The sequence below is a fragment of the Gymnoscopelus microlampas genome (assembly GCF_963454915.1).
Source record: "Gymnoscopelus microlampas genome assembly, chromosome: 3".
NCBI lineage: Eukaryota > Metazoa > Chordata > Actinopteri > Myctophiformes > Myctophidae > Gymnoscopelus > Gymnoscopelus microlampas.
In genome coordinates, this window is record NC_139940.1 from 1,940,144 (window position 1) to 1,955,143 (window position 15,000).

General features: G+C 40.9%; 1 protein-coding gene across 2 annotated transcripts in view; it reads right to left on the reverse strand.

Moving 5' to 3' along the window:
- Positions 1–14,991, reverse strand: part of LOC311042152 (receptor-interacting serine/threonine-protein kinase 3-like) — an 18,507-nt gene extending 3,516 nt beyond the window's left edge. For both annotated transcript variants that reach the window (XM_084052710.1, XM_084052709.1), the window contains exons 1-5: positions 14,918–14,991; positions 3,156–3,324; positions 2,676–3,006; positions 1,288–1,427; positions 1,138–1,190 (exon numbers count right to left, since the gene is read on the reverse strand). In XM_084052710.1, coding sequence (XP_083908836.1) covers positions 1,138–1,190; positions 1,288–1,427; positions 2,676–3,006; positions 3,156–3,295 — 664 coding nt within the window. In that variant the 5' untranslated portion in view covers positions 3,296–3,324; positions 14,918–14,991. The remainder of the gene's footprint in view (positions 1–1,137; positions 1,191–1,287; positions 1,428–2,675; positions 3,007–3,155; positions 3,325–14,917) is intronic.
- Between the last annotated feature and the right edge of the window lie 9 nt (positions 14,992–15,000).

The following is a 15,000-nucleotide window of genomic DNA, read 5'->3' on the forward strand; positions in this document are numbered from 1 at the left end:
GCGTGCGTGCGTGCGTGCGTGCGTGCGTGCGTGCGTGTGTTTCCATGACTGTATAATGACACACACACAAGCAGGCAGATTTGATGCCTTGATTGACATGCAGCTGTCCTGATAGTGAGAGCAAAGTTACATAAGTTAATTTATTTACAAACTAACAAATACAATTATAATATTGTATAATTGTATGTGTTAGTTTGTAAAACACTTTGTAACTTTGCTATTGAAAAGTACTTTACATTTAATGTGTTAAAGTCCATCCCAGCAAACTGAAGATGATAGGAAATGCTGATTATAAACGTTAAAACATTGTCAGAGGCCTTAAGGATCTGGAGGCAGTGGTGTGTAGTAGGGCTGTCATGATACTACACACTACTGGCCTCACCATAATGTTACATAAACCAGTGGTTCTGTAGACTTAAAGGGATAGTCACCCCATGGAGATTTCAATTCATGGACATTTCTTTTTTTGTTTTTGTCTCAAGACAATAATTTGATGACCAGCGGTAGGCAGCGGTTCCGGTAGGAGACACAAAGGACACTCTTTGTTTCTCCTTTTTGGGTGAACTATCCCTTTACCATGTGTGTACAACAGTGTCCAGCAGCAGCCACACGTTGACCACCCTGGTGTTGGCTTGTTACAACCAGTGGTGGAAAAAGTACTCAAATGTTTTACTTAAGTAAAAGTATCAATACTGCAATGTAGAAGTACTCTGTTACAAGTAAAAGTCCAGAATAAAAAAAAAATACTTCAGTAAAAGTACAAAAGTATTGGCATCAAAATGTACTTAAAGTAGCAAAAGTAAAAGTACTAAAATGTTTGGAAAATATCATAGGTATGAAATAAGGCTGAAGTGGTTAATGTATGTTTTATAATGAAATACTTTATACCTGCAAAGTAACTAGTAGCTAAAGTTTTCAAATAATTGTAGTGGAGTAAAAGTACAATATGTATTTGCCTCTGATAAGTAGTGGAGTAGAAGTAAAAGTATAGACAATTGGAATACTCCAGTAAAGAGTAAATGTACTTAGTTACTTTACACCACTGGTTATGACACTAAATACTAAGTACTGTATGGTACACTGTACACTTCTGATTACACTGACATTCACATGCAATTATGGATCATTTAAATGCACCTGGATATGGCTTGTTGTTTCCAGTCAGAATGGTCCACAGAAGTACAGCGTAGCTAATAAAACAGAGAGGAAAACAAGTTGGTAAAACATTTTCACAAAATAACATGTATTAGATGACTTTGTATCAACAGCATTCCTTCATTAGTTCACCTGTAAACATCATAGGAGCGAACACGATGGTAGTCATCTTCAAAAGCCTCAGGGGGGATGAAGGCTAGAGTGCCTCCTTTGTCTCCGCCCGAAGTATCCAAAACACTGTTGGACACCGTAGACAAGCCAAAATCTGCTATCTATTGAAATGAAGAGGAAAGAACAGTAATTTTAAGCATTAATGCATTTATTTCAGCAGGACAGGGAAGAGACTCAGTCAGGGCAAAGGTGCGGCAATATGCAATTCAATTCTAATTTAGTAGAATGGGAAATCACATTGGGATGGGGTGCATTTCGCCTTTCCGACATGTCGCCTTTCCGACGTTAACGAACCCTATACCTAACCCTAACCCTAACCGCACGCGGAAGCCACTAGTCGGAGTGGCGAGATGTCGAAATGGAAGGAGCAGACCCTTGGGATGCCATCTTGGATTTGCCAATAAATAATAAACTAATGTTAATTTGAGCCCTAAAACAGACACCAAAACCAGTAATTGATATATATATATATATATATATATATATATATATATATATATATATATATATATATATATATATATAGCCATTTTAAGCTCCCGGCAGCCATCTTGGACGGCATCTTGAAAATGTTCACATTATGGTGGCAGTAGCCTATAGTGGATTGCATTTGTCCCCGTGTTTGTGCCAAATCTAGGGGGAACAAGATCAGAGGAGCTCCTTCTGGTGTTGTGCCAGTGGGCGTCACTGGGCGTCATGATGGGTCCATTTGGTTCCATTTGACCACTCATTTGAATTAAATGAACACTAAGACTTTTACTGTGTATGAATTCATAACTTACAGACTAAATGAAAACCACACCTGGGCTCAAACTGATAATGGGAGACAATCTTTGAACCTCTGTTTATTAAAGCAGTTAAGCTCCAAGCAAAGTGCTAGGCCTTATGAGGCCAACATATTCATGTCAATGCTATCCAAATATATGCATATCAGCATAACAGGTTTGTCACAGTCAGTCATAATTTCACAAATAGCCCTACAATATTAACCTGATTGACAGTAATGAGTTTTTAAAAAAATTGTGTATTAACTTATATATTATAGGCTAAAACATTCTGTATGGCTGGATATGTAATGCATCATTATACATCTGGTGTCCTATAACTTGCCAAACAAAACCTGGGTCAGGCTTGACACATGTAAATAATCCACAGAGCATTACAGACATAACAAGCCTACAAGATGTGCATTTTTAATAAAGTACTTCAGTTCACAAAAAAATGTAGTCTATAACATACATATATTACTAGTTACTGGAAAAAAGGTAATAATATTATTTTTTTGTTACTTTAGTTACTTTCCAACACTGGTGACGATTGACAATTGTATTGAATTGAATTGAACATACCTTGGCGTTTAACTTGGCATCCAGTAGGATATTGTCTGGTTTCAGGTCCATGTGTACGAGGCCCTTCTTACTGTGGAGGAAGTCCATGGCCTGGGCCACCTGGAGGGCCAGACGGAACGCCAGGGGCCAGGGTGGAGGAGTAGACATGGTCTGCAGGAGGGTCTGTAGAGACCCTCCCTCCATAAGCTCCATTACTATACCCCGCCTCTCTTTAGAGCCCAGGCCAGGGGGACAGCCCTGGTACTTCCCATAGACCCTGGGCACATACTGCTGGTCGGCAGCTTCCATGTAATCAGCCTCTCGACACAGGGCAGCATATGATTGGCCAGAGCTGCAGTGTGGACAGTTTAGGAGGATAAAGACAGCAGTTAGAAAACAGTGACTTTTCTGAAGATTATGAAATAAGTCATTATTGTAAATCAACCAAGTAAAAAAAAATCCCATCTGAATAATTTAGCTCTTTGATCATTGTCATCATACCCATCATTAGGTAGCTTGATGGCCACTTTGCCCCAGTCCTTGTGTTCGGCACTATAGACAAATCCAAATCCCCCTGCGGCGATCCATTCCCAGTTCTCCAGGCTTTCGTTGCCAATTGTGTCTCTGCCACGCTGTGCCATCTCTCACCATAGGACAGAAAGATTCAACTCTAGAGGGAAATATTTATAGGACAATTCATCTGAAGTCCTGAAACTGACGTTTCCACCACAATTATGGAATTTAATGTATTTTCACTTTGAGCCATTCAAAAACACTAGCTATACAAGCAATAATGTTAACATGACCAAGTTTAGCAAAATATGCACTGTCTTCATGGAATCAATGCATTTATCCAAACACATAAAAAAATAAAAGCACATCCTGCACCTGTATCGTACGGTATCATAGTTGAAGGTTTTCATGACTGACTGAGTCCTTACAACGCGTTAAGTAGGCTACTGACGTTTCAACAGAACCTTGACATGAATCTTGTCAGTTGCCCCAGCCCCTCCTCCTGCTTTTACACAGACGCTAGCTGGGATGGTTAGAAGACAGAAAACGAACAATAGACTCTATGCTCAGCAGTCATATTGGAAAGAAACTGGGCCTCTTCCTGTGTGCTTTCACAGGTGTTACCAATGATACTAAGGAAGGCTCTGTTCCATTCTGGTCAAACAGTCATGGTGCTGATATTGTGCATGTTGGCTCATTGGAAACAGTCAAAGTATGGCACGGGTGTGTAACTCTGAGAGTGTACAAAATGGGTCCATTTGGTTCCATTTGTACACTCTCAGAGTTAAGGGCGTCCTTGAAATGAAAGAGTTTGACAACCACGGTGCTACACTAAATGGAACAGAGCCTTCAGTATCATTACACCTGAAGGAAGTACAGTTCTCAACAGGTCTGAACATTAAGGCTCTGCCCTAACTGGGCCCTACTGGGCCGGCCCGAGGCTCGGCCCGAACCGAACAATCACTATCATGTAATGTTAGGCCCGAAAGCCCTAAAAAAACACTACATGGTGCTAGTTGTTCAAATTATAGAGAGACAGAGTCAGTGTGAGAGAGAACCTTATAGTCGCCAAAATGGCAACTTCACATAACCAATAAAATTGTTCATACTACAAATACAAAACATGCAAAGTTGCATATACAATTAAATTAAAGGTTATTTCACCTCCAAAATAATGTTTGGGTCATTTTATCGTCTACTCAGGCTTTTGTCTGACCCCCAGACAGTTGTTAAGTTGCTTGATTCAGTATTTAGATAATTGTGACCATTTTTGACCGGAGGACAGTCATCTCGCTGGTGGCCATTGTTCAGGAAAGGAGAAAAACTTTTTTTTTTTTTCTTTTTTACAGAAAATGAGTTTATAGCCCAGTTAGACTCTTCACATACCAGAATATGTCTGACAGAATTTTCAGAGCTTAAATCGACTTGTAAATATGAAATAAATGCATAAACATGTATTAAAATATAAGGTTAGAGCTAGCATGTGCTAGCATTGCTAACCAAATCCTCAGTTTCCATCCAAACATTGCGAAATCGCGGTAAAATCCGCTATTTCTACCCAATCGTTTTGAAAGGTATCACTAGTCTGTTGGCTTGTGTCTAATGAGAATGTCAAATAAAGATGTATAAACAGTCATATTTTGTTAAAAATATTAAAACTTAGTTAAGTCCTCCTAGTCACTGGAACCAGCCAGTTCCAGCAGGGGGCAGTGGCAAACACATGGTCTCAGAGAGCATACATAACAAAGAGAGCCTAACCCTAAACCTGTAGACAATGGATATGTAAATCCCGCTATGCATGATGGGATTGATAGCCTTGTTTACTATCTTTGAATGAGATCCATTCAACTGGTCTTTTCTCTACTGAAGAGTTTTAACTTGACTTCAGTTCTATAAGCTGTAGTTTCAAAACTATTCACTCTATCTTTATTATTTATTAACCAATATATCATTATTTTGCTATGATTGATTCCCTGCTTTCACATAACATGAAAAAATGAAAATGAAAAAATGCTAGATGACTGTCTCCCAGTCAAATTTGGTCACAAAAATGTGGTCACAATATCAATTATTGATATTAATTTTATCAGACACACCCCCTTCCTATACAAACCCATGAATGAAAAAAGTAATTGACAAAACACTTCTCACGTATTAGAAGGACAATATCAGTCACCATGGGCGTACGGCGAGATCACCGCAACAACTTTCGGCATTTATCAATATGTCCTGACGTTGGATTCATCCTACCGTACGTTGAGATCTCACGTCTGGTTGAGACCAGTTGTTGACGTTGGCTGCACCCTTTTATTCCATTGTAGACCTGCATAGCAGCATTGTCTGACTGTCTGACAAGCATCTGGACACATAATCCACTCATAAATGTGTATATCTACACTAATAGATAATCGCTGTGGAAATATATCATTTTACAAACTAATTTAAACAAACTGCTTTAACAGTCATTCGGTTAAGCTTGCAGATCTGGCTGCATTGGCTATTTGAAAATAGCAGATCTACAAGCTCATAACAGGTCGCATCGAGACGCCCTGTGAGCTTGTAGATCTGCTATTTTCAAAATATACGAGCGCTTCTGCGAGATAATTTTCGGTAGTTCCAACCATCTTTTCATGGACAGTGAGGTCTACAAACTTACAGTTGTCCGTTGTTATGGAGTTATGTCATAGAGAGTTATGTAGGCTACACAACCTGGCTGGGTTAAGGATATAAACCCAATGCTCCAATATTAACGTGGCGGCACGGGATCACTGCATTCCGCCCGAGTCTCATGACTGCTTTATTTAGTGTAACTCGAACACGCACTGCTCGGTATGGGTTAAATAAATGGGTAATAATATGTCATTCGTGTAGGTTACAAGCCTGCCTATGTGACAACAAAGATTGTACCGCTACGCTACGGATTACATGAAAGACAAAGTTGGGCGTGCGTGCTGCTGTTATGTTGCGCATGCTTTGTTATTGGATGGATCATCCTGCTGATATACTTAATTGCAGGCTGGTATTGCGCACCGAATAGACATTCAATCTACAAGCCCACTGGAGTCTACAATGCATCACGATCTAACATGTTTAGAACTTGTGTATCGGTTGTTAACAGGGCCATAAATCAGACGGTGGCAGACTCAGAGTATGATGTGATGGGGGGCGTGTAAGCTTTAGAGTTAAAGCCTCGCCTGCTGTCAGAAACACAGAGGCTCAAATTACACTGTCTGTGACTGTGACTGACTCTCACACAGTCGGGGGGGGGGGGGCGGGGGGGGGGGGACTCGGTCGAGAGAGGCAGAGGAATGCAGATGATGCATGCATAGCAGAGTGAGGTGTGAACGAGACAAGGATTTAAAGAGATATTTCACTTTCACAAAAAAACAAAAAAAGTGTTATTTTATCATCTACTCAGGCATTTGTCAGCCCCCCAGACAGTTGCTTGATTCAGTATTTAGATATTTAATATTAATTTTATCAGACACGCCCCATTCCTATACAAACCCACTGGCCCTCATTTATCAATGGAGCGTAAAAAACTGCTTATATTTTTCCTTATATTCGGCCGTACACCAACGTCGAAGTCATTTATCAAAGGATCCTATACAGCCGATCCTAGCGTACATCAGGTCGGAGCCCAAAAAAGCATGAAAAGCCAATAAGAAAGAGTTTCCCCTGCTCGCTTCGCCACACACGCACACGCACACGCCTCTCTCTCTCTTTCTCACACACACACACACACACACACACACACACACACACACACACACACACACACACAGAGCAGGGAGTCTGCCAGGCCAGTGCTAACACCGTTCTTTCCTACTCTCTCTCTCTCTCTCACTTTGCTGCCTGAGCAGCCTGACATTAGAGAAAGTTAACGCTATAGTCAGTCAGCGCCGTCAGCGCCATCTTCATCAAAGATAAATAAACATTCAGACAAAACAGAATTAAATGGCGCTCGGGTGGCGCAGTGCTAAAGTCCCTGTCCACCACCACAGAGGTTGAGGGTTCGAATCCATCGTGGTGCATCCGGCTTTGTCGAGCGTCTATATGAACACAATTAGGCCGTGTTCGGGGTGGGAAGCCAGGCGGGGAGGAGGGTGATAATAGTCCAGGGGCCAACACTGATATTCAACACAAATTGGTACCACCTAAGGTGACCGTAAAGTTTTTGTATTTTTGTCTTCCTACATGTCTCTAGTTTATATTTTGGTATGATAACCCTTCCAATCTTGTAGCTTAATGGCAGTTATCACTACCTACCGGCTAATGTATCCGGTAGGAGACACAAAGTAGAATCTTTGTGTCTCCTACCCCGGGCATCAAATTATTGCGACAAAAAACAAATATATCCATGTATTCAAGGCTTCATGGGGTGTGCAATTGATAGAAAATAAATATTCTTTTGGGTGAACTCCTCCTTAAAGTTTTTCAGGGGGACTCTCTACCCATTCAGCTATGACCACCCTAGACCGAAGGAGGGTCAACTTTTACAAGCTTATGGAAAGCAGTCTTTTTGCAAACACCAAAAATCTGAGAAGTTATCAATTGCACACCCCATGAAGCCTTGAATTCATGGATATATTTTGTTTTTTGTCGCAATAATTTGATGCCCGGGGTAGGAGACACAAAAATTCTACTTTGTATCTCCTACCGGATACATTAGCCGGTAGGTAGTGATAACTGCCATTAAGCTACAAGATTGGAAGGGTTATCATACCAAAATATAAACTAGAGACATGTAGGAAGACAAAAATACAAAAACTTTACGGTCACCTTAGGTGGTACCAAAATATGTCTTGGCCCCTGGACTATAACATTCATTGCACAAACTCCTACAGGCTGGGGCAACACCTGTCAGCAGGGAGTGTTGGGCGGGAGGAGTAGGACGAAGGCTCTACGTCCTCCTGGTGGGGGCTCCTCACTGGCAAGTGAGTCAGTAGGATACGACAGCAGTGACAACACAGACATGCGTGTGGGGAGTAATAAATGGCCGCCATCTTTGATTTATGAGTGGCCTGGTTTCTTAAACCGAAGAGTGACCTCCAAAAATGATTTGTAGCAAATGTCACACTTGTGTCACCGATTTTGTCTTTTTACACAAAAAATGACCAGGAAAATTGTGGCTATGTGGCCGTTTTTAGTCTCTTTCTCACACACACACACCGGGCATCAAATTATTGCGACAAAAAACAAATATATCCATGTATTCAAGGCTTCATGGGGTGTGCAATTGATAGAAAATAAATATTCTTTTGGGTGAACTCCTCCTTAAAGTTTTTCAGGGGGACTCTCTACCCATTCAGCTATGACCACCCTAGACCGAAGGAGGGTCAACTTTTACAAGCTTATGGAAAGCAGTCTTTTTGCAAACACCAAAAATCTGAGAAGTTATCAATTGCACACCCCATGAAGCCTTGAATTCATGGATATATTTTGTTTTTTGTCGCAATAATTTGATGCCCGGGGTAGGAGACACAAAAATTCTACTTTGTGTCTCCTACCGGATACATTAGCCGGTAGGTAGTGATAACTGCCATTAAGCTACAAGATTGGAAGGGTTATCATACCAAAATATAAACTAGAGACATGTAGGAAGACAAAAATACAAAAACTTTACGGTCACCTTAGGTGGTACCAAAATATGTCTTGGCCCCTGGACTATAACATTCATTGCACAAACTCCTACAGGCTGGGGCAACACCTGTCAGCAGGGAGTGTTGGGCGGGAGGAGTAGGACGAAGGCTCTACGTCCTCCTGGTGGGGGCTCCTCACTGGCAAGTGAGTCAGTAGGATACGACAGCAGTGACAACACAGACATGCGTGTGGGGAGTAATAAATGGCCGCCATCTTTGATTTACGAGTGGCCTGGTTTCTTAAACCGAAGAGTGACCTCCAAAAATGATTTGTAGCAAATGTCACACTTGTGTCACCGATTTTGTCTTTTTACACAAAAAATGACCAGGAAAATTGTGGCTATGTGGCCGTTTTTAGTCCAGGGAGTGGTTTTGGTGCAAAACAAATGCTTGCAATGGATTCGAAATCATAAATAAAACCTAGTTTGACCCCTCACATGCTACTTGAAGCAGAATTTAATTGTTTATTAATTATTTATGTTTCCTTTATCCTCATCATGCGCTAATGCACGCAACTGTTTTGCCAGGTTTTCTTTGTGTTGTTTCTCATAAGCGTGCATCCGTTGTTTGTCAACAACACAGTAATCTGTGCCTTGACTTCAGTGCGCTGACTCTCTCCCCACCCGTCCCCCCGCCCCCTTGCGCTTCAACAACATAGGATTGACAGAGCCAGACACACGGAGCGGACTCCCCACTACCAGGGGTGCTGCAGCACCCTCAGCATACTATCTCTTATGCTATGATAAATATTTTATTAATGCTGTTATATATTATATAACATCAAATATAATAATACATTATTATATCATAATGTCATATGCTGCATTACAGTACATAACACATTTAACATATACATTCTATCTACAATATAAATATACATACTATTATGACATATGAATACATACATATTTAAATATATTTTAAAAATAAATATAATATACACATGAGCCATAAATGACACAGTCTTTACAACGGCTCTTTCAAAGGGGTTTGCGATGTTTTCATTTGTATCCAACAATTTTGTTGGCTAGGGGGCTAGGGGGCAGGGCGCCCGCCCTGACCTCTAGTTACATTACATTACATTACAGTCATTTAGCAGACGCTTTTATCCAAAGTGACTTACAATAAGTGCATTCAACATAGGTAGGGAACGAAACTACTAATCACCAGAAGTCTGAAGTGCATTCTCTTTTAAAACAAGCAACCAAGAGTGCAATATATCAGCTACCTACTTTCTTAAACAGATGAGACAAAATAGGAAAATCAAATGAGCAAGAGCTAAAACAAATAAGTGTATCGAACTGACGTTAACACCATATGCATGGAATTGAATGTCTTTCACTTTGAGCCATTCAAAAACAGTAGCTACACAAGCAATAATGTTAACATGACCAAGCGTGGTTAACATGACCACGCTAGCTGGGATGGTTAGCAGACAGTAAACGCACAATAGGCTCTATGCTCAGCAGCCATATTGGAAAGAAAACTGGGCCTCTTCCTTTATTCCTTCACAGGTGTTAACAATGATACTAATGAAGGCTCGTTCCATTCTGGTCAAACAGAGTCAGGGCGTTGATATTTTGCATGTTGGCTGACTGGAAACAGTCAAAGTGTGGCACAGGTGTGTAACTCTGAGAGACCCCAACGGGTCCATTTGGTTCCATTTGTACACTCTCAGAGTTTTGGGCGTCCTTGAAATGAAAGAGTTTGACAACCACGGTGCTACACTAAATGGAACAGAGCCTTCATTAGTATCATTACACCTGTGAACATTAAGGCTCGGCCCTTACTGGGCCCTACTGGGCCGGCCCGAGGCTCGGCCCGAACCGAACAATCACCATCATGTAATGTTAGGCCCGAAAGCCCGAAAAAGCCACTATGTGGTGCTAGTTGTTCAAATGATAGAAAGACAGAGTCAATGTGAGAGAGAACCCACTTACTGTATAGTCGCCAAAATGGCAACTTTACATAACCAATAAAATTGTTCATACTACAAAAACAAAACATGTGAAGTTGCATATAAAATTAAGTTAAACGGATATTTCACCTTCAAAAAAAATGTGGGTCATTTTATCGTCTACTCAGGCTTTTGTCAGCCCCCCGGACAGTTTTTAAGATGCTTGATTCAGTATTTAGATATTTGATATTCATTTTATCAGACACGCCCCCTTCCTATACAAACCCATGAATGAAAAAAGTCATTTAAAAAACACAGTCTTCTCACGTATTAGAAGGACAATATCAGTCACCAGGACCAAGGATGGGTGTTTTCAATTAATCTAACATGGTTAAAATGGAGTTTGAAGTTACAATGGGTTTGTATAGGAAAGGGGCGTGTCTGATAAAATGAATATCAAATATCTAAATACTGAATCAAGCAACTAAAAGCTGTCTGGGGGGCTCACAAAAGCCTGAGTAGACGATAAAATGACCCACATTTGTTTTTTAAAGTGAAATATCCCTTTCACACCTCACCCTGCTATGCATGCATCATCTGCATTCCTCTACCTCTCTCGACCGCGAACAGCCTTTTGTCGTGTAGTTGAAGCGCAAGGGGGGCGGGGGGGAGAGAGTCAGCGCACTGAAGTCAAAGAAAGTTTATAATATTTAGAGACATTTAAAGTTTCAAATACAAAAGTAGTAGTAGTAGTAGTAGTACTGTAGTTGCAAATTACTGGACATTTAGACTGAATGTTTCCTTTATCCTCATCTTGCGCTAATGCATGCAACTGTTTTGCCAGCTTTTATTTTTGTTGTTTCTCATAAGCGTGCATCCGTTGTCCGTCAACAACACAGTAGTCTCACACACACACACACACACGTGCGCTTCAACTACACGCCAAAAGGCCGTTCGCCTCTCGAACGGGTCCCCCCCCCCCGACTGTGTGAGAGTCAGACACAGACAGTGTAATTTGAGCCGCTGTGTTTCTGACAGCAGGCGAGGCTTTAACTCTAAAGCTTACACGCCCCCCATCACATCATACTCTGATTTATGGCCCTGTTAACAACCGATCTGCAAGTTCTACACGTGTTAGATCGTGATGCATTGTAGAATACATTGGGCTTGTAGATTTAATGTATATTCGGTGCGCAACACCAGCCTGCAATTAAGTATATATCAGCAGGATGATCCATCCAATAACAAAGCAGACGCAGCATGCCAGCAGCATGCGCGCACACACACACACACACACACACACACACACACACACACACACACACGCTCAGGGCTCACGCTGCCTGAGTCCTGAGCAGCCTGAATTTAGTGAAAGTTAACGCTAGTCAGTCAGCGCCGTCAGAGCCATCTTCATAAAAGATAAATGAAAAAAAAATGTATGGAGCCCGAGGCTCGTCTCGGCCAGACTAATTAGCATACTTTTAACGCCCGGCTCGGCCCGAAAACGTCGGGTCGGGTCCGGTCGGGTCCGGGTAAAACTTGAGAACTTTAGAAGGAAGTAAGGAAGGGGCCCAATTTCTTTCCAATATGGCTGCTGTGCAAAGAGCCCAAGCACATTTCCGTACAGTTTATACACTGTACTCTCTATGGGAACGCAGGCTTATCCTCTCTCTCTCTCTGAGAGGCGGGATAAGCACTGATATCTATTTATTTTTAAAGCCATCTCAGGAATGCTCCCCCTTATATCTATCCTTGTTGGATCAGAACCCTAGTACCTACCAGACTCGCTCGAGTGACTACCTGACGCTCAAGGTGCCATTTGCTCACACACAGTGTTACCATTACTAGTTACTTCATTTAAAAGTAACTCAGTTACTTACACCTAAAGGTAATGTGTTACTGTAAAAAATAACTTTTTAGTTACTTTAACAAAAAAAGGGCTCCCATTATTGCCCTTATAGCCTTCATTTCAGTACTGTTATTGCATTGGAGAATAATACAATCTGTTGATCAACTTGACATGCATTTGCATCACTGAACTCTGCTAAGCAATGTGATCTATACCAGGGGTCGCGCTATAGGATTGTAATCTGCTGGTCCCAATGTCCGCAATTATTCAAATTTATCAGACATCTGATAAAAGATTTTTTTTTATTTGAAAATTTCTTAGAGGATAAATCCCTTGAGATGTATCATCTCGTCTTCCAGGGGGTCCTCAGGCACAACATACAAACAATGACTAAAAACAATCATACCGGTCATAATTATGTTTAAGCATTAATTACAAGCAGGTGCGTAAATACAGCCTAACACTTAGGCCTACAGCATTATATTTTGGATTGAGCTATTTGAACATGAACCATGATGAACGAGTAATACACACATTTTATATACAGTAGCAGGGTCATCTTGCAAAAATACATTAATTACCTACACTACCATTTGCGCCTGGCAATCTCTGCTTCTCCCATTGACTTGCATATTAAATGATGGCTTTTCCCCTTAAAAAGAATCTATCATTTCAGGAGCAAGAGCTTCAAAATCTCTTCTAAATCTAGTCAACAAGGCCTGCAGTAGGCTATGCACTGGAAAATGTGCATGACATTATATCAATAAACTAAAAACATGGGGAATGTTAGAGGGAGTAATAGCCATGGATACACAACGGTCGACTGTCACAACCGTCATGGATGAACTTCAACCTGGTGTTTACACTTTCTCCATTTATGGCCCGTACATCTACATAAACGTTCATTTCAAATATAAAGTGCTTATCCTATGGCCACGGATGTTACATGTATATACGGGCTCTCAGAAGTACTGTACCTGTATCATCCGTATTGTTCAATAAAAAGCATTTTAATCTGATCGTGGCCATTTTCTCCATGTGCTTTCAACTGAGTGACCCTATCGGTTGGTAGGTGTATTGCACTCCAATACATTATGAGAAAATGGCCACTGATCGGATTAAAATGCTTTTCATTGAACAATACAGAATATACGGGTACTTTTGAGAGTCCCGTGCATAATTGTAACATCCGTGGCCATGGGATAAGCACTTTATATTTGAAATCTGAACGTTTATATAGATGTACAGACCGTAAATGGAAAAAGTGCAAACACCAGGTTGAAGGTGATCCTTGACTGTAACAGGAGTTTTCATGTACCGCAGGGTAAGACTGCAGTAGCAGTTAATAAATAGACGAACAAATGAATTAATATACTTTAACGTGCGGAATCCGAAACAGGCAGCGCTGTGATTCTGAATTTTGTTACGATTGGGGTGATTATTAGCCTATTATTGACACCACCTGGGCGAGTGAGTCGTGTAACTTTCATGACGTTAAGCTGCATGTGTTCAACAACACAGCCATGAAGCCTTGCAGTTTAAGTGCAGATTTCAGCTTGGGAAAAGCAGCCTCCAACGGGTTTGTGTACGTGGTTCATAGTCACCATTGCGTTATCGTGGTATTCCTAGTCCCAGAAACACACACACGCTGTTAAGAGAGAGAGAAAGAAAGAGCGAGCGAGAGAGAGAGAGAGAGAGCTCACAGCACGTCTCCGCATGTGACACAGACTGGTGTAAAGTAAATACTTTATACTTTATAAATACTTTTTTAAGTACATTTACTCAAGTACTGTACTTAAGTACAATTCTCAGTCACTGTTCGCCTCGCTGTATATATAAATACTATATAAAAAATAACGGAGTAACGCACCATGTAGTAACGGTAACTGAGTTACTGAATTAAAAAAAGAATGCGTTAGAGTACTAGTTACTGAAAAAAGTAACGGCGTTACTTGTAATGCATTAGTCCCAACACTGCTCACACAGAGCTATAAGGAAAGGCAGCATTCTCTGTTAGAGCTCCATCTACATGGAATGAATCCCTAACAATCAGATCACTGCCTTCTTTGGGTCAATTTAGGGAAATGGTTTCCAACACTTTTGTTCCAGACTGTAACGGTCTTAGTTCTTTGAATATGTTTGAGTTTTCTCTATCCTCTAATTCATATATTAATATTGATGTGTATAAATGTTTATTCCTGTTGATTATTATGTTGTGTATCTCGACTACATTTAAAATGAGGGCCTGCCCCTCAATTGTACTTGGAGTTTAAATAAAGGTTATGATGATACACCACAATCACTCAACTCCCCCACATTCACTCCATTTTTTCCGTTCCAACCAAGGACAACCAATGCTTACCTGTTTAGTAGCTGCTGTCTAAAAGAAGTCTGCCGTCCCTCAGAGCGGGTTGATGTGAACTACACCAGATGGTGTTTAGTCTT